At 48.2% G+C, this 18,759-nt stretch overlaps 1 protein-coding gene across 2 annotated transcripts in view; it reads right to left on the bottom strand.

Annotated features, from left to right (window-relative positions):
- Window positions 1-4,135: 4,135 nt before the first annotated feature.
- The window catches only part of Zc3h7b (zinc finger CCCH-type containing 7B), a 47,535-nt gene continuing 32,911 nt past the window's right edge, over window positions 4,136-18,759 (bottom strand). For both annotated transcript variants that reach the window (XM_051189450.1, XM_051189449.1), the window contains 10 exons: window positions 18,403-18,608; window positions 17,002-17,102; window positions 15,891-16,072; window positions 13,943-14,028; window positions 8,303-8,436; window positions 8,041-8,146; window positions 7,815-7,923; window positions 7,445-7,578; window positions 7,174-7,337; window positions 4,136-6,855 (listed from right to left, as the gene is read on the bottom strand). In XM_051189450.1, coding sequence (XP_051045407.1) covers window positions 6,588-6,855; window positions 7,174-7,337; window positions 7,445-7,578; window positions 7,815-7,923; window positions 8,041-8,146; window positions 8,303-8,436; window positions 13,943-14,028; window positions 15,891-16,072; window positions 17,002-17,102; window positions 18,403-18,608 — 1,490 coding nt within the window. In that variant the 3' untranslated portion in view covers window positions 4,136-6,587. The remainder of the gene's footprint in view (window positions 6,856-7,173; window positions 7,338-7,444; window positions 7,579-7,814; window positions 7,924-8,040; window positions 8,147-8,302; window positions 8,437-13,942; window positions 14,029-15,890; window positions 16,073-17,001; window positions 17,103-18,402; window positions 18,609-18,759) is intronic.

Raw genomic sequence — 18,759 nt, 5'->3', positions numbered from 1 at the left:
ACAAACAAAAACAAAAAAAAAAAAACCTTTTTTTCTTTGGTTTTTAGAGACATCTCTATCTGTCCAAGAATTCAATTTGTAGACCAGTCTGGCCTCAAACTCAGAGATCCACCTTCCTCTGCCTTCCAAGTATAGGAATTAAAGTTGTGCACCACTATCACTCTGATTTTTTTTATTATTACATTTATTTATTTATATTGTTGTTTGTGTAGGTGCACACAATGGCATGCATGTATAGCTCAGAGAACAGTTTGTAAATTGGCTCTCTCCTTCCACCTTGTGAGTCCCAGAAATGGAACTCAGGTTGTCAGGCTTGGCAGCAAGGTACCTTTACCCCAAGTCAGATCCCTACCCGTAGTCTTGAGCTTGTGATCCTCCTCCTGTGGCTGCTTCAGTGAGATTATAGGTGTGCATTGCTGTGCCTGGCTACTTCTAATAACAACCTTCATTTATTTATTTATTTGTGTATGTGTGTGTGTGTGTGTGTATTTGTATGGGCACTCACACACCATAGTGCACATATAGAGGTCAGAAGACAACTTGTGGGAAATGGTTCTCTTCTACTATGTTGTGGAAAAGACTGGACTGAGGTTGTCTGGTTTAGCTTTAAGTGCCTGAACCTGCTGAGCCATCTTGTCTACCCTACTTTTAATTTTTGTATATCGGGAAACTCCTTGGGGGGCCTCTCGAAGGCCCCCACGTCACAGGTGGTTCGAACATTCCCAGTCACAGTGGAAGACAATCTCCCACAGGACAATTAGAAAATTCTGTGCCTATTATAAAAACTCATACTGCTCTGGATGACGAACTAGTGATGGAAGTTGAATCAAACATGACAGAAGGAAATGAAAAACGTATATTTTGGCAAACTGCTATAAATAGTCATAGGCCTAGATTGATAGTTAAGATGAATAATAGACTGTTTGAGGGTCTCCTGGACACAGGAGCTGATGTAACTATCATATCTAATAAATCTTGGCCTCAAAGATGGCCCCTGCATGAGGTAAATGTTCAATTCTTAGGGATTGGAACCCTGTCTCAGGTAAAACAAAGCACAAGATGGATTGAATGTATAGGACCAGAAGGACAGAGAGGGAGGTTGAGACCATATGTGGCTGTTGTAGTGATAAACTTATGGGGTCGTAATCTATTACAGCAATGGAATACACAGATTAACATTCCTCCTGTATTAGATAGGAACCATAGACGACCTCATGATTGTGGAAAGAATACTGTTAAGTACTATACAAGACAGAGACCAAATATCCAGGCAGTACAAAAACAAAATACAAATGCTGAACAAACAGAGGAACCAAAAGCCCTACCTTTAAAATGGCTAACAGAAGAACCTGTCTGGGTAGGACAATGGCCTATGACCTCTGAGAAGTTAGAAGCTTTAGAAAGCCTGGTTCAGGAACAGCTAAATGCTGGACATATTGAGGAATCAACCAGCCCTTGGAATTCTCCTGTATTTGTGATCAAAAAGAAATCTGGTAAATGGAGAATGCTTACAGACCTGAGAGCCATCAATAAAGTTATCCAGCCAATGGGCTCTCTACAGCCTGGAATGCCCTTGCCTTCTTTGATACCCAAAGAATGGCCTATTATAGTTATTGATTTAAAGGATTGCTTCTTCACTATACCTTTACAAGAACAAGACAAAGAGAAATTTGCCTTCACGGTACCTAATTATAATAATTCTCAACCGGTGAAGAGATATCAATGGATATACACGTATATCTTGGTGGTTCCAAATTTGATGCTGGAACCCTGAAGGGTTGCTACAGAGCTGCTGGTCTTCAGTCTACCTTGGAATCCGGAAGAAGCAGGTTCTAACACTATAGAAGGGATGCCTTACAGCAACAGGGTAGATGAACTTGTCAGCACAAGTAAGGGCAAGCAGACAAAAAGCCACCAGAAGATGAGCCCAGATTTCAGGTGGGTCTTCCCACTTCAAAGGATGCAGTCAATAAAATCTCTCACTGATGTGCCCAGCTGCGTTTCAGTTGATTCCAGAAGTAGTCAAGTAGACTGCCAAGATTAGCCACCTCTCCAGACCCCATAAGTCACATTTCAACAGTGTCCCAAACCCTTCTCCCCTGACCCTGTTCCTTCTCATAATAAATGTAATTTATTTTTTAACTTTCCAATGTTTCGTTCTGCAAATATATACAAAAGTTCAATCACTTTTTGTTTTGAACAGCTGTATGTTTCAGTCCTCAGAGGCTGTCTGGTGAGTACAAAGGGAATCCTTCCTCCTGGTCTTTTTGCCAGAACGAGCCCTGGCCACTCCCCCTTCATTCGGTCCCTCCCTTTGAGATGAGAATGAGGTGGGGGCTGGTGTTTAGGTTTGAGGGGCATTGCGATTGCAGCCAGGGGCTGACACTCAGGCTGTTTAGTGCAGAACTGGTGATAGAAGCCAACATGGTAGGTGTTGTGCACCTTTAATCAGGAAGCCACAGAAGGAGCTCATGACTACAGCTGGCAGTCTGGCTTGGGGAAAAGGCACTTGCTGCCAAGTCTGTCAACCTGTCTATGCTCTATGCAGTAAGTTCCATGGCCAGGGTTATATAGAGAGACGCTATCTTAAAAAAAAAAAAAAAAAAAAAAAAAAAAAAGAGGAGGAGGCTTGTACTGCCTTCCTTTGCCATATAGATTCAGCAAGGGGGCCTCACCAGATGCTGCTGACCCATCATGCTTCTTGTACTTCTAGCCCTTAGAGTTGTGGGCCAAAAAGCTTCCATTCTTCACAAATGATCTGGTCCTGGGCATCCTATTACTCAACAGAAGATAGATTAATGTACCATGTATGTGACAACAGACTACTCTGATTTTTTTTATTAATACATTCATTTATTTATCTTGCAAATAGTTCAAAGCGAAACGACAGGGGCCTTAACTCTAGAAAATTGTTATGTTGCTCAAAGTCCACAGTGACACCTTTACCTTGTAGTCAAGGTAAGACTGCTGAGCCAGGGTGGCTGAGGATGGCAGCAGTGGGGAGAAAGTTTGGCTGAATGTGTCCCGGGAGACATTTGAAGAGGTCATGGACAGGGGTTTGGATTGTCCTTGTCCAGAGTTTCTGGATTTAGAGATCCATAGCCCTGTGTAGATGGTCTAGGTCTGTTAAATTTTTAATCAGTGTTCTGACTCCATCTCTGTACTTTGCCCTTCATTTTTCACCAACTGTATTTGTCTAGTTCACTAACAAGATGTTTTTCTGCGGCAACAGCTCTGTTTGGAGGCAAGTGGTGACCCCCACCTAACATTTGGGGAGGCAGAGGCAGGTGGAACTCTGAGTTCAAGGCCAGCCTGCTACAGAGTGAGTTCCAGGGCATCTAGGGCTAGCTACACAGAAAAAGCCTGTCTTGAGGGGGGGGAAAAAAAAAGAAGAAAGAAAAAATTCCAGGCCAGCTAGAGCTCTATAGTGACACTGTCTCATGAGTACTCAAGACTGATCATATGTCAGAGAGATGTCCAGTGTTTAAAAATTGAGGAAACTGTCAGGTGTGGTAACCCAGGCCTGTAATCCCAGCATTTAGGAAAGCAGAGGCAGGGACAGATGTTCAAGGCTGGGACCATCCACTGCTACATATTAATACTCTGTCTCAAAGAGTTTTAAAAAAAAGTGATGAAACTTTCCTGTATAACCTTAGGTCTTCTTTGGACCCAGAGGATTAGGGTTGCAGTCTGAATTGAATTGTAAAGCATGGCATGACCCCTCACCTTCCTGGACAGGCTGCACTCAAAAAAAGGCACAGAATCCAGAGTGGCACATGATGCTAAAAGCAAGAAGCATAGGCAGTCCCACAGGGAAGGCTGTGAGCAGGCAGGCTGCAAGAAAGCTGGCAAAGTGTGGCTCCTAGGACCACTTGTACAGAGCACAGCTTGTCCCTGCTAACAAGGTGCTACTGAGGAGCTGGGTCAGCTGGGTCTCCTTGTGTACACAGGGACATTGCCCCTCACCCCTTGGAATGTCTGCCCCAGGCACAGCCAGCTGGGGCCAGTTCTGTCCCAGGAATCCTGGGCCACCCTGACCCCCTGAGTACATGCAGTAGGTGGGGAGGAACAGGAGCGACACCTGAAGGACAAGAGTCAAAGCGCACACGTTTTCTAGAACAAAGGCTAAAAGAAGCAAGTTTCTCTCTCGTTTTATTTTAAGAATGACAAAAATTGTTATTAAAACATCTACATTATCAAGATACTAGACCTTATGATATTTAATATTAAAGTGTGGTATTCTTAAATTTAATACAGACATTTAAAAAGGTCCATTAAATTGACTGCTGCCCAGCTGAGACATGCAGACCCCTCCTGCGGCCCTCCATGTCTGCCGTGTTGTCTCACTCTTGCCCCTAGGCTTCAATTCAACTCTGAGCCTTCCAGCCACAGGTAATTAACTATCCATCATTTAAAATGCAGTCTCCCACCCCTGCTCATCCCTGTCTCATTTCTCTTCTCTTCCCTAGGGGTGAGTGGGTGGGTCTAGAATGTAAGGGAGCCCAGGTCCCAGGGACCCCTGGACAGATGAACAACAGGAAAACTCTGGACTCATCCCTCTCTGGTGGGAAACAAACACTAATCATGCCCTTTTCCTGAGCACACTGGTACTCCTCTCTAGACATGGATGTGTGGGAAACTAGCAGTTAGAGTAGGGCCCAGGTGGGGGCCACCCTGCCCTTTCTGCCCAAATCATCTCTGAGCCATGGCTCCAGTCCCAGACCCCTAAATAGCCAGATGACCTCATCAGTACCCAGAACTCACAGGGATGTCTGCTTTTTTTTTTTTTTTTTTTTTTTTTTTTTTTTGCCAAATTCTTTATCTTTAGCCCTCATTAGAAGAGATCCCTTGGATACCACACACATATATAATATTATATAGAGCGATATATTTAATACCTGTGTATATATGCATCACAGGGGCAACATATATACACACTAAAAACAAGGCTGGTGACGACAGACTGCAACACCACAGGTCAGGAGAACAAGTATCATCAACATTCACGTCCACGGTCCCCACCTTGGATATGGTCTCACCTCCCCTATAGCCACACTGCTAGCACCCAAACTCTGTAGTGCTGGCCAGCTGAGGGCAGGGAAAAGGGGGCAGGGGAGAGGAAAAGATGCATGCCATGGTTATTGGGAGAAGGTTGGGCAGTGGCAACATGAAGAATGGGTCCTTTATGCCCCAGGTGCCTATCATGCCATCAAGCACTAGCAACCCTGGCTGCAGGAAAGATAATGTTCATTCCATCTCACTCCTCACTAGCATTAGTTTCTGGTTCCTTCTGGGGGTGCCCCAGTTCTTATGCCAATGGTGTGGAAAATTCTGGAATGTCTTAGGGAGCCAGGAGAGGCTGTGTCTACTTATGAGGAATGGGATGAAGGGGTGTACACACAGTTTAGATGATGGAAGAGATCTTGGTAGGTGGGGCATGAGCTTGGGGTTAGCTAGGGTCCTGAGCAGCAGCCAGGGTTAGGAATAGGGCGGGGCTGGGATAGATAGGCATAGTAGAATATTTGGGTCTTTTGGAAAAGACTACAGTAGGTACATAGGAAAGAGAGGCTATGGCCCATATTGGCCTATGGATCCCAGGTCACCTCCCTGCTCTTAATATTACCCGACTCTTTCCATGCTTTGTACCTTGTGCAGAAGCTGAGCTCATGGTGCATGTATTCTGCCACCTCTCTGTGAAAGCTCTTGGAAATGTAAGCTCTGCCACTTACCCTAGCAACATTCCCCCATAAGGTGCTAACAAGACCAGCTCTCTTCTCAGCAGCCCTTCCCTAGCTTCCAGGTATGCTGCATGGGGCTGAGGAGCCCAGAGGCCCCAGCTGCTAATGGGTGGGGTCTTCTAACCAATGTTTACATCTCAGATCTGCCCCAAACTGATGCTAGAGACACTGGGCAAATTACTCCTCCTGCTAGACCTCAGTGTTCCTTTCTGCATAATAGGGTTTGAGCTGTGTCTACAATAGTTGCTTACAAAGATGGCTGGGTATGGAATGACTGTTAGGAGCACCTAGAGTCCTTGGTCTAGCTTCAGATATCATCTACCTTCACCCTTGCCCCTTTCACAGAACAGAAAACTAAGGTCCCACGTAGTAAGTGACCAGTTTAGTGTCATCAACTCCATCTCACTATATTTTAAGCTAATCAGGGCCTCCTGCCCTCTGCTGTGTCCTGATCTGCCCCAGGGAAAAGGAGACAGGGAAGGTAGGAAGGGAGAAGGACCCTACTGCTGAAGATTCAAGTGGGGACCCCAGGCTCCCTAGCCCTTTAGGAGCAGACAAGTTAAAGCTGTGGGCTGAAGCTGGAGAGGTCAGCCAGACCCCTCCCTCTCCAACCAGGAGAGCGACACTTGGGGAGGGGCTGCCCCCATTTTGACAGGACAAGGACCCTGGGACAACTTGGGGCTACATGACCTGCGTACACACACTTGGGGTATTGGGGGTGGAAAGGATGGAGAGTGCCTGATGGGGTGGTCCCCTGCCCCCAACTAACCTGCCCTGGCCATTCTGTCAGGCTTTCTGTCCCCAACCCACCCCCGACCCCAGGACTTTGCCCACAGCTGAGATCTGGTCCTACTCCCCGGTGGTGGCGGTGGTGGCGGCAGTAGCAGTTGCAGCAATAGGGGCTTCTGGGGAGGCAGCAGTGGTGTCCCCATCCTCTTGCAGCAGGAAGTTGTATTTGCCGAAGTCATCATCCCTTGGACACAGAAGCATGTCCTTGCGGGCCTTGGCCAGCTTTTGCTTCAGCACCTCACGTCGGTCGAGCCACTCGTTCAGTTCCTCTTGTCCGTGGGCGCAACGGCACTTGTCTCCATCTGGGCAGGCCTTGCCCTTCTGGAGCCTGTGGGGGACACAAGGCTCACTGCCTGAGCTCTATGCCTTCCACATGGGGCCATTCAACCTTTCTAAGACGTGCCTCTCCCAGACAGCTGTGGTCCCAGCTCTGAGAACCAGACACAGAGCACTCTCTAGGACCTGATCCACGCTATGAAGGAGGGGTAGGTAGGTCTGAACCCACCCCTCCATCCTGCCTTCTCCCAGACTATACTCATATCCAAGACACACCCAGTCAAGGGGATGGACTAGTCACAACATCTCAGTCCTCAGGCCACCTTCTACCCGGCCACCCTGTGCTGCCCGGTCATGCTGCCCTCAGCACCTGTCACAGAGTCGGAACTCGCCCATAGGGAACCGGTAGGCCCAGCCACTGGCATCACTGTCGGAGGTGAAGACCTTTTCCTTGTGCTTCTCGGACTGGATATGCTGCTGCCACTGCTTCTTGCTGTTGCTGTTCTTGCCACAGAGCCAGCAGTGGTAACCCATCTGTGAGCACAGTGTTGTGGGTGTCAACTTCGATATCTCTGCCCCTCCCAACTGCCTCCAGGCTGCCCTCCCAACTGGCCCTGGCCCAGCATGTGAGTAGGGCTCACCATGATGTCAGCATAGTCTGTGGGCATCTGGATCTGCTTCTCCCCTTCCCGAGAGCTGATGGGTGTCCCCTCTCCTGGCTTCCCTGGGTTGTGTTTCTTCAGCCACATGTCATAGGTCTGCTGCATATCCAGGACTGGGCAAGGGAAAGAGGCCCGTGAGGGAGGTTCCCCATGCACTCTACCCATGATCCTTGCTGGACTTGGGAGGCACAAACATCTTAGGCCCTGCTGCCTTACAGCCTGGCCTGAGGGACTAATCACTCATAAGAAGCCCAGAGTCGGGCAGGGCCTGCTGAGTATGGGGAAGATCCCAGCAGGTATTCATGGGGGTTTTAGCACTGAGGTGATGCAGCACAAGTCTGCCACTTACTCTTGTTCTCTTTCATGAAGGTCCACATGTCCCTCTCCTCAGGGCTGTGTGCGAAGGAGCAGTTCCCCACATACTGGCACTTGCGGCCATTCTGAGCATGGATGCAGAGCTGTGGGTGGGTGAAGGAAAGCCCACTGAGTCCCACAAGGCCATATCATTGTGTTGGCCAATTAGAAGCCTTCCAAGGCCTACAACTTCGTGTATTGTCCACCCCGCAAGTGCTCACATCATATTGCTGTGGAAAGTTTCGAATGGATGGCAGTGGCCTCACCGACACCCATTTTCTCTTGGCTTTGGACATCACCAGAAGGACCCGCCTCTCCTTGGTCCAGCTGTAGGTCAAAGATGGGAGTCATTGTGGAGAATCAGAGAGGATCCCTAAGGGTTAAGAGACCTTCTTCCCTCTCTCAGAGATTTGGTCTCCCAAGTTTTGGCCTATACCTTCATGGTGTACTGGCAGTGCCCCATCTAGCCCTGTGCCTACTCACCAATGCCGGGCCTTGGCACTGCAGTACTTGAGGTCCTTGTCTGGCTCCACCACCTGTCCATTCCTCCAGCACTGACCACACACGAACTTCATCTGCAAGTCAAAGGTGCCGGGCCCATGTGTCCTTGGAGCACCCTATTGGAAAATGAGGGAGTGGGTTGGTGAAGCTCTAGCCACCAGACCTTAGGCTTCTGGGAATTCTGGGAATCCTAGGATCACTAAGTCTTTTTTTCTTTTTTGGTTTTTCGAGGCAGGGTCTCTCTGTGTAACTTTGCAGCCTGCCCTGGAACTCACTCTGTAGTCCAGGCTGGCCTTGAACTCACAGAGATCTGCCTGTATCTGCCTTGAGTGCCAGGATTAAAGGTGTGCACCACCAACACCTGGCAGGATCACTAAGTCTTTAATGGGCTAGTATACTGTCCAGTTGTGCTGACAGGAAGTGCCCTCTTAGCTGCAGGCCCTCTGACTTCTGAGTAGGGGAGTCTGATGTGGTAGGGATCCTGAGCTGGGTAGTCTTTCTGCCCTCTCCAGCTGGCCCTCACTGAGCTTTGATTTTTTTAGAGCTTGGTTTATGCAACTACTGCATAGAATAGCTTCTCTTTTTATGAGAGACCCAGGCCTCAACAGAAATGCAGCCATAACACAAAGACCTGAGCAGGAGACAGCCTCTTCCAGTCAGTGAGGTGCATGACTGCCCCTGACCTTCTCCTGACCTTAGCCCATAAGGAGGGGCCAATCAGAAATGGGCAGCTCATCGCCCCTCCAAGAGAAAGCAATTAAACAGGTGACAGTTAATGGTACTAGGGTCTCAGTACATTCCATTAGCGATGCATGACTGGGTCCTCCAGAGTTACTTCTGGGGTGGGGGGTGAGAGACTTTGGCCATAGCATTTAAAGAGTTATCTTAAATGTATTTATTTTTAGACAGGGTCTCATTATGTATCACTGGCTGTTTTGGAACTTACTGTGGTGGCATGTGCAGGCATGGTGGCACATGCCCAGCACTGGGGCAGTGGAGGCAGATGGATCTCTGTGAGTTTGAGGCTGTGCTGGCTAGATTTATGTCAACTTGATACAAACTATAGTCATCTGAAAGGAAGGAACCCTAACTGAGAAAATGACTCCCTAAGATTGGACTGTAGGCGAGTCTGTAGGCTATTTTCTTAATTAGTGAATGATGGGGGAAGGCCTAGCCCATTGTGAGTAGTGCCATTGCTGGGATGGAGGTCCTGGGTTCTATAAGAAAGCTGACTGAGCAAGCCATGAGGAGCCAGCCAGTAAGCAACACTCCTTCATGGCCTCTGCATCAGCTCCTGCCTCCGGGTTCCTATTCTTCTTGGGTCCCTGCCTTGGCTTTCCCCAGTAGACTGTGATTCACGATATATAAGCCAAACAAACCTTTTCCTCTCCAAGCTTCTTTTGGTTGTGGCGTTTCATCACAGCAATGTGGAGAGTGAGAGAATTTTAAAACTATTACTGTTGAGATGCTCACTTGAGCATCATTTTTTGTTTGTGTGTATTTTTGGTTTTTGTTTTTTTATTGTTAGTTTTCTCCCAGGGTTTCTCTGTAGCTTTGGAGCCTGTCCTGAAACTTACTCTGTACACCAGACTGGCCTCAAACTCATAGGGACCCCCTTGTCTTTGCCTCCTGAGTGCTGGGATTAAAAGCACGTGCCACCATGCTTGGCTTTAGCTTCATTTTTAAAAGGTGTATGTGCGTGTGTTCATGTGTGCACATGTGTCTTTGGGAGTTTGTACTACATGTGCATGCAATACAGGTGCCCATGGAGACCAGAGGGCATTAGATTGCCTGGAACTGTTGTTACAAGCAACTGTGAGCTGCCTGATTTAGGAATTGGGAACCAAACCTGGGCTGTTTGCAAAAGCAGCAAACACTCTGTTTTGTTGTTATTGTAGTTTATTGACACAGGGTTTCTCTGTGTGTTGTCCTAGAACTTAGAACTGGCTCTGTTGCTCAGGCTGGCCTCAAACTCAGATCCACCTGCCTCAGCCTGCCAAGTACTGGGATTAAAGATGTGTACCACCACACCTGGTACAGCAAGCACTCTTAGTGGCTGAGTCATTTGAGTTTCCAGCTCTCATTGGAGATTTTTTTTTAATTATTAAATGAATTTTGGTGTGGGTTAGTATCGAATTTCCAACAGTCTGACATGGTCTAAATATACTGTCACTTTGTACTACGTATTTATACACAGTGATGTTCTCACCATTAACAACTATAAAAACAAAATACTGATCAATTCCAAGAAGTGCTGTCTCTACATCCTGTAGTTTCAACTCTTCAGCCAACAATTGGTTTTTTATGTAAAATTAAACATCTTATTAATATTTTCTTTCAATTTAATAAATAATAAAATTGTATATGTACCAAAATCATTTTAAAAGAAATTTCTTTATGACCTATTATTAGTAAATGTCTAATTTATAACCAGGTATGGTAGCTTATGCTGGTAATCCCATCATCTAGGAAGCTAAAGCAGGATGATTACTACAAGTTAAGATTGCTACAAGAGACTTTGCATGGGTTACAAAGTCAGTCCCAGGAAATACTGGGCTACACAGTAAGAATCTCAAAACAACAAAAGTTTTGATATATATATATACCCATCTTATATACCCACATATCTGAGTTGCATAAATACTACTCAGGTGAAAACAAGCCAAAACAGGAGAAAGTGTAACAGACCCTATCCTGGGGCATAGCATTCTGTCACATGCTGTTCTCTCTACCTGGGATGCCTTTCCTCTATTTTTCATGCAACTTACTCTAAAAAAAAGTCTTTCAAAATTCAGCTCAGGTGCTAGAGAGATGGCTCAGCACAGAACATTGCTTGCTGTTTAAGCACGAAGACCACAGTTTGATTCCCAGCAGTCCTGCACATGCCTGCAACCCCAGCACTGAGTGGTGCAGAGACAGGACATAGCTGGGACTAGCCCAGCCAAAATGGGCAAGCTCCAGAGTCATCAAGAGACTGTGCCTTAAAGAAAGGCAGAGTGATAGAGGGTACTTCATACATGCTTTAGCCTGTACACACTCAGTTGCACAGACATGTGCATATCTCCCATACACTCAACTCAGGCTGCAGGGAGCCCTCCAAGAACTCTCCTATGACAAATCTGTCACTCTCAGTGGCTAAAGGACCTTGTGTGACCAACCAGTTTTGCTTGCATGCCTGGTCTGTAGGGAGCAAGAAAGTGGGAAGTTGGCTTCAGGCAACAGGACAGGTAGCCTTGGATTCAGGACCTCCCAAGGCAAAGTCTAGCTAGTCTCTGGCACCTTGCCCATGATTCTTCTGGACCTATTGCCTAAGCCTTTATGCTGTAGGCAGGAGCTGCTCTTCTGTGCCTAGGACAGAATGGGGAGTGAGAGGTAGCCTTGGCTAACTTGTTCTGGCTGGTCTTCTGCCCCTTCTGTTACTAGAGACTTCCCATCTGTCCAGGGGCCTTGGGTGTGGGATTGCCTATCTGGGTAGCCCATGGTTTCTCCAGAATAGTAGGTGCATATGTCCCCTGCTAGCTCCCTCAGAATAGTGACCAGCACTGCCCAAGGCAGGGATCAGTCACATCTGACTGAGCAGAGGGAGCTCAGAGCAATTCCTTGCCCCTCATAGATAAGAGCTTTTGTGATTCTTCAAGGAACAGCATGGGAAGCCAGAGGAGAGGCACTGGGGCCAAGCTGTGACTGCCCTGGCAGCCCCCTGGCTTCACAGACCTAATGACTTTACTCTCTAGATGGTAAGCAGGCAAGAGCCTCATGCCTGGGCCAGTTGAGCTGGACACAGGTGTCTTGTTCCTGAGCTAGGCCTAGGTGGTATCCTGGGTGGGCAGGGTGGAGTCTTGGAAGAGGTGGGGAGTGAAGCACCATCAGCACCACCAGAGAGGCGCACACCTTGGCCCTGGGTATCCCTGGAAGAACTGACCACTGGTCGGGTAGAGAGGATGTGGAAGGATGGAGGGGGCCAAGAGGTGCTCTCATTAGAAGGCTACCCACAAGGAACCACCTGAGCCCATCACAGGGTCCCTGCTGGATTCCTAGCCAGGAACAAAAGGATGAAGGAAGCAGGGAGTCAGGAAGGGGAAGAAAACCAGGCAGCTAAGTATAGCACTGCCTATCTGTAATCTCCACACTTGAGAGACTGAGGCAATTGGGTCCTGAGTTCAAGACCAGCTCAGACTGTAGCAAGACCCATCTCAAAGAAATAAAAATAAGAAAGGGGAAGGGAGTGGGCGATAGGGAGAAGGGGAAACAGAGGCAGTGGTGTTGGTGGTGGGGAGAAAACAGGGAGAACAGCAGGGTCATAAGGAGAATGGGCAGCGAAGGGAGGAAGCTGGAGGGAGTTTGGGGGAGGGGAGGAGGTGCACGAACTGTGAAATGCATACTTGTGATAATGAGGAAGGCTGGAGGCCCATGAGCTTTGATATGGTGATAGGCGCACCCACAGTCCCTTCTGCCAGAGGTAAGGAAATGACTCCTTTTGGTAGAGGGGAACCAGCTTCACAAGTTCCTGAGAAAAGCTGGCTTCTTACCTTACTTCCAGAAATCCTATAGTTCAGGTTGAAGGGGGAAGAGAGGGCAGAGAAAGGAGTGGGGGAAGGGCTAATGGCTCCTCCCCCAACACCCACCCCAGCCTGGCCCCATAAGGAGTTTGGAAGCCCAGGCTTCCTTCAAGTTGACAACAGACTGGTCTGGCCTAGGAGACATGAGGGCCAGCTCCTGTAAGCCTCACACCCATGCCAGAGGTGGAGGGCAGGGTTTTATGATGAAGAATCTAAGGGGACCAGATGGTGGGAAAAAACAAGGCACACATGTTAGGGGACCTGGCAAATCTCCTCGTGAATGCCCCAATGTATGGCTCATAGTGAAGACCAAGAGAGAAGTGACAACACAGTGGGTACCACTTTCAGCTTACAAAGACAGTCACAGGGCCTCAAGGCATCTCCTGGAGGCTTTTTTGAGGGGCAGGGTACAGGTTAGGTAGTCTCTAATATAGCCCGAGCAAGCTTCAAAATCACTAAGTAACTGAGGCTAGCTTTCGATTTCTAATTCTCTTGCCTCACCTTCCAACTTCTGAGATGATAGGCATTAGCCACCATGCCCTACTAATCTAGGAAGTCCTTACTAATTACAGCACCAAAATACCCCTCCCCCTTCTTTTGTCTTTTGTTTCCCCCCCCCCCCCCCGAGACGGGGGTTTCTCTGTGTAACAGCTCTGGCGGTCCTGGAACTCATTTTGTAGACCAGGCTGGCCTTGAACTCACAGAGATCCGCCTTCCTCTGCCTCCTGAGTGCTGGGATTAAAGGCGTGCACCACTACCACCTGGCTTCAGAATATACTTTTAAAAGTGGTCATAGGTAAAAGGATTACTATCTCCACTTATTCCTGATGGTTCAAGACAGAAACCCCCTCAAAACTGTGTATATTTATGTACATAAATGTATATGTGTATATGCAAATACATACCTGCACATAAGAAAATGATACACACACTGATAATAAAGCAAGCAGTAAAATATGAACTCTAGGAATATAGGAAAGAGTGCATCTTGCTGGACCATATGTCATATAAAAGAAACAGTTCCTGTGGTGCCCACCTTAGCCCATCTAACCCAGGGCCTTACCAAGCTGCTGCTAGCCTTCCCTGCATGGGCTTCCACCTGTTGCCAGTATTTCTTGGATTCCTGAACGATGTCTTCATGGGTCATTCCTGTGGAGGGTGGAAGAAAACATGGAGCTTGGCAAAGGATGAGACATAGCACTCTGGATGCTGAGATGAAGCTCAAGCAAAGTCCCACCCATCCAGTCTTGGACACATAAGACTCAGAATCCTGGGGGGGGGGGAACACTAATTTTCTCTGAGCCTGTTTGTTCATCTGTATCACAGGAAGAAAGCTCCCTGACTCCCAAGCCTGTGTCCCATTTCTAGACCTCGCTGCCCGGCTCTTCCCAAAGCCTCTGCCTTTCTCATGGGGGCTGAAGTAGAATCCTGCTTACCAAGGTACAAGATGCATGGTTTTTCGCTGTCAGTCCCCAAAGGGCAAATGTCCCCAAATGTCCCACCATGATGGCCAGGACCCAAAGTACCAATCAGATCCTTACTTGCCATCCAGGTTCAGCTCAGGCCTTCCTGAAGCCTGACCTCCCTGCAGCTCCTCCAATCATCTGATCATTATGTAGCCACTCTCCATTCACTGCTTACAGGGGCCATGCACCACACTTGATATCAGATTCTTGCTGGTAACTCCCAAATGCAAATCCACAGCCCACATCTCCCTTTGGACTCACAGCCTGCCACATCTGGCTGCCCACCCAGCATCCCTACTTCAAGTCCAAGAAACAGTTTGGAACCTACATCCCACACAGAATCCTGATATTAGCCCTCAAACATGCTCCTCTTACATACCTCTTCTTCTCAGAATATGGAACCCTATTCTACCTGGCACCATGATTTCAGCATTGACCTTGCTCTAACCTCCTGTTTGATACTTCACATCTGGTCCATCAACAAATCTTGCTGGCTCCACCTTAAAGTATACCCAGAATCTGACCACTTCTGCCACCTCTACTACCACCTCCTGCTGTGAGCTGTCTTCCCTGGAGTCTCCACTGATGCCCTTGTTCCTCTATTCTCCACCAAGCAGCTAACATGGCCTGGGAATTGCTGATCAGATTCTGAAACTCCATTTCCCCTAAAACCCCTCCTAGCGTCCCACAGCAGATTAAGAGTATTGCCAACTGCAGTCACGTGTCATGTTAACAATGGGCTTTTGTTCTGAGATGCACAGTATTTTGAGATGCTGTAAACAAGATGAGGCTGAGCCAGCATCATAGGACAGGCTTTTAAAGGCAACGTCTTACTACGTTTATTTATTTTGGGTGTATGTGGTACAGGCGGGTGTGTGAACATCAGATGACAACTTGCACAAGTTGGTTTTCTTTTTCTACTATGTGGGTCCTTGGGGATTACACTCAGGTTATACTTGGTGGCATGCATTCATGCATTTTTATCTTGTGAGTCATCCTTTTAATTTTTTTAAATTTCAACTAGGAATACACTCTAATAATAAAGATATAGTATAGTAAATCCACAAATACACAACAATGCTGTTCATTCATTATAATTCATTACACATTTCAACTTCATTATAACATTGTGGAACCATTGTCCTTTGGCCCACCATTGACTAAAATATCAATGTATGTGACTACATTTCTATTTATGGCCAAGAGATTGTCACACACTGGAACCCGATGACCTTGAGTCTTAACTCTATCCCACCCTCATTCGCTGCTTCAACTCCGGGGATAATCTACCAGGCTCTGAGCCTCACTCATTCTTGCTTCCTCATCTCTATCTTGGCATGTTCCAGGCAGGGTCTACACAGGGAGAGACCCCACAGCACCCTATGAGCAGAATTCTGTCTGTGTGATGTCCAGGTTTACCAGCTCCTCCCGGAAGCTCCCAGGAGCTACCTGCCTCTAAACTCATCTGAGGTCGTACTTCAGGCTCTGGCCTATTCACTCTCAGCCAATTCCAAGCCTACTTCACCTGCCCTGCTTGTCCCTCACCTGAATACTGCTGCAGCAGCCAGACTTTGAGCTCAATGAAACTATGGGCGAAGTGGCAGCTGTCCTCTCGCAGGCAACCATAGCGCACCTCATGGCGGCACACGTCAAACTGGAAGTGCTCTTGGAACTGACGGATCTTGGAGTACTTGAGAGAGGTGGAACGGACGATGTGCACCAGGCACCTGGTGGGCATATGGGATGTGCATGATGCTGACTATGGTCACTACCACCCTCTGCTCTCCATCTCCGCAGGGGGGGCACCTTTTCAGTGCCAAGCAAATCTGAGGGGAGAGCCTTCTCAGAGCCTACCCCTGGACATCTCCTACCCTACTAACCAGTCTTAGAATATGGATAGCACAGGAGGTCAGGGGATTCTACACTCAAGACTTTAATCCCAGCTCTGTTTTACTTGTGTTCCATCACAGTCCTCTGGGGCCAGCTCAGTTTGCAACTGTCCACAACAGAGGTATCAGACCCCAGTTGGGAAAAGGGAGTGCCCATTAGTAGGAGGAGCACTGTCCTCCTGGTCTTATTCCCAGGAAGATGAAAATGAGGCACTTTCTCTGGGTGGGGAAGCTCGTTGGCCTTCAATGAAACCCAACAAGATGGGGATATTGTTACTCTCAGGGAAGAGGAAGCCCAAAGCTGTAGGGGCTGGTGCTCCAACCTACAGCCAGCCCTGGCCAGGTTGGGATATAATCCCAGGACTGCATAACTCCAGGGCCTGACTCCATCACCAATGGTGGAGCAGAACAGAGAACCAGAAAGACCCAGCTCCTCCCACCCCATTTGACACTGAAACCATGACAATAGAAGGTGTTGGTTGGAGTCAAAAATCAGCAGCTACAGCTGGCTGCTCACCAAGCTGTTCCCACACCTCCACTTTCTTTTCTGTTCAAGGGAGTAGTAACTCCCTCCCCCAAAGAGCTGCCAAGACCATTAAATACCCAAGACAATGATCGGAAGACAGTAAGTGTTCAATAAATGTGACTCCTGTCCTTTATGGGTGGATGTGTCACCATTCTCTATCCCTTCTTGGCCTAGGCCTTTTCTTATCTGACAAGGAACCTCCCCACCCCTGTCTGGCCCACAGCCCAGCTGCAGGACTCACTTGTTATTATAGAAGCTGTGCTTGGCAGCCAGGTTGGAGCACACAGATGGAGAGTCCTTGGTGCCTTTGCTGATGATCCGGGGCTTACTGTCAAAGCAGATCTGTCCAGGGAGGGAGATGGGCTTGGACCTTCACATGGCTACTTGGAGAGGGGATGGGCCAGAACCCCACGTGGCCTTGTGGGAAGGACAACTGGTTCCTGTAAGCCCTGCTCAAGGTAGGGGGAGTGTGGAAGAGAACCCAGGCTCCGTGACCCTCATGTCTCACAGATGTCCTGGGTCTCACTCAGCTCTCCATTTCTCTGATCACACAGCTCCAGTGCCTGGGGCACAACTTACTTCAGGCCTTGAGCTTCAGTTTCCTCAACTGTAAACTTTGAATAATTAACCTGCTTTATCCCAAGGATTCACTATACAGGTCACAGAACGATTATAAGAAATGAGTTCAGGAGCTATATTTCCCATGTTTATCTGCTCTATAGGCCAGCAGACCAGGGAGGGCTGGGCCCTACCAAACTCCTCCTTCCAAGCCCTTACTCCTCAGAAATGAACCTGACACTGTCTCCACCCTCAATGAGCTACAGAGCCAAGTGTACTCTCGAGACTTTGAAAGGCTGGTGGTCCTGGTGGTGCACACCTTTGATCCCAGTGCTCAAAGGTAGAGATAGGTGGATCTCTGTGAGTTCAACACTAACCTGGTCTACATAGCAAATTCCAGGCCAGTCAGGGCTAAAGAGTGAGACCTTGTCTCAATAGCCACCCCCCCACACACAAAAATCCCCTAACACTTGAAAAGTTCAATGGAGCTACTAGGATCATAGCTGGCCTGGGGGGGAAAAATGAAGAAATTTGGGAAGGATGGCATAGCTGGCTCACCGACAGGCTGAACAGCAGGCACAGCTAGACTGGAACACATTCGGAGGGAGATGTGGAAAGTCAGGCCATGGACACCTTGCTCTAGACAGCTAAACTAGGGGCTTTGGAGCCCAAGCTAACTTGGCCATATGTCCCTCAGGTTCCACTTCACCTCCAACCCCAGCATCACCAGTAAATGAGAGCAGTGTCTGTGTGCTAGAGCTGTTCAAAAAGCAAGGATAAAGATCTAAGACCTGGCACAATCGTGGATTCCCAGGGAAGAACAGATAGGGTGGCTACTGTTTCTTCCTACCTCAGTTCTCACGTTTGTAGGATGAGAAGCCAGACAGAATCTGGGTTCTAACAGGATCCCCAGGGCCTAACTTTTGGACAATCTCTGGATCTAGTGATTTTAGGGCCATGCCTCACCACACCCACAGACTGCTGAGTCAACAACTTCCACAAAGGCCGGCCATTGCAGGGGCACAGGGGCCTTGAGTGTGAGGGGACTATGAGGAACTGGTGAAATGGTTGGGCAGGTGGGTACCTCACAGAGGAAGGTGAAGATGCCCTGGTGCTCCTTGAGGAGCTTGGCAATGGTGAGGCTGCCACGCTTGACACCCCCTAGAGGGTCAAAGAGCAAGTCACGGTTGAGAGTGCCCTTCCTCTCCTCTGTCCACACATCGATCTCCTCCTGATGGTAGGCGAAGGTGCAGTTATCCCCGTACTTACAGTCTTGCTTGTTAATCATATCTGCAAATAGACAATAGGACACATGTTCTACCAGGTTGGGGAGGCAGCTTACAGCACCCTGTGACCCACCAGGACAGAGCACTGGTGGCTGCTCACCTCCCAGGTGGATGCTTTTCCAAACACTGGGTGCCAGTACCTCCGTGCTCAGCAC

This window comes from Phodopus roborovskii, unplaced genomic scaffold (assembly GCF_943737965.1).
Source record: "Phodopus roborovskii unplaced genomic scaffold, PHOROB, whole genome shotgun sequence".
In the NCBI taxonomy this organism is placed as follows: Eukaryota; Metazoa; Chordata; class Mammalia; order Rodentia; family Cricetidae; genus Phodopus; species Phodopus roborovskii.
This window is presented reverse-complemented; position numbering and strand designations above follow the sequence as displayed.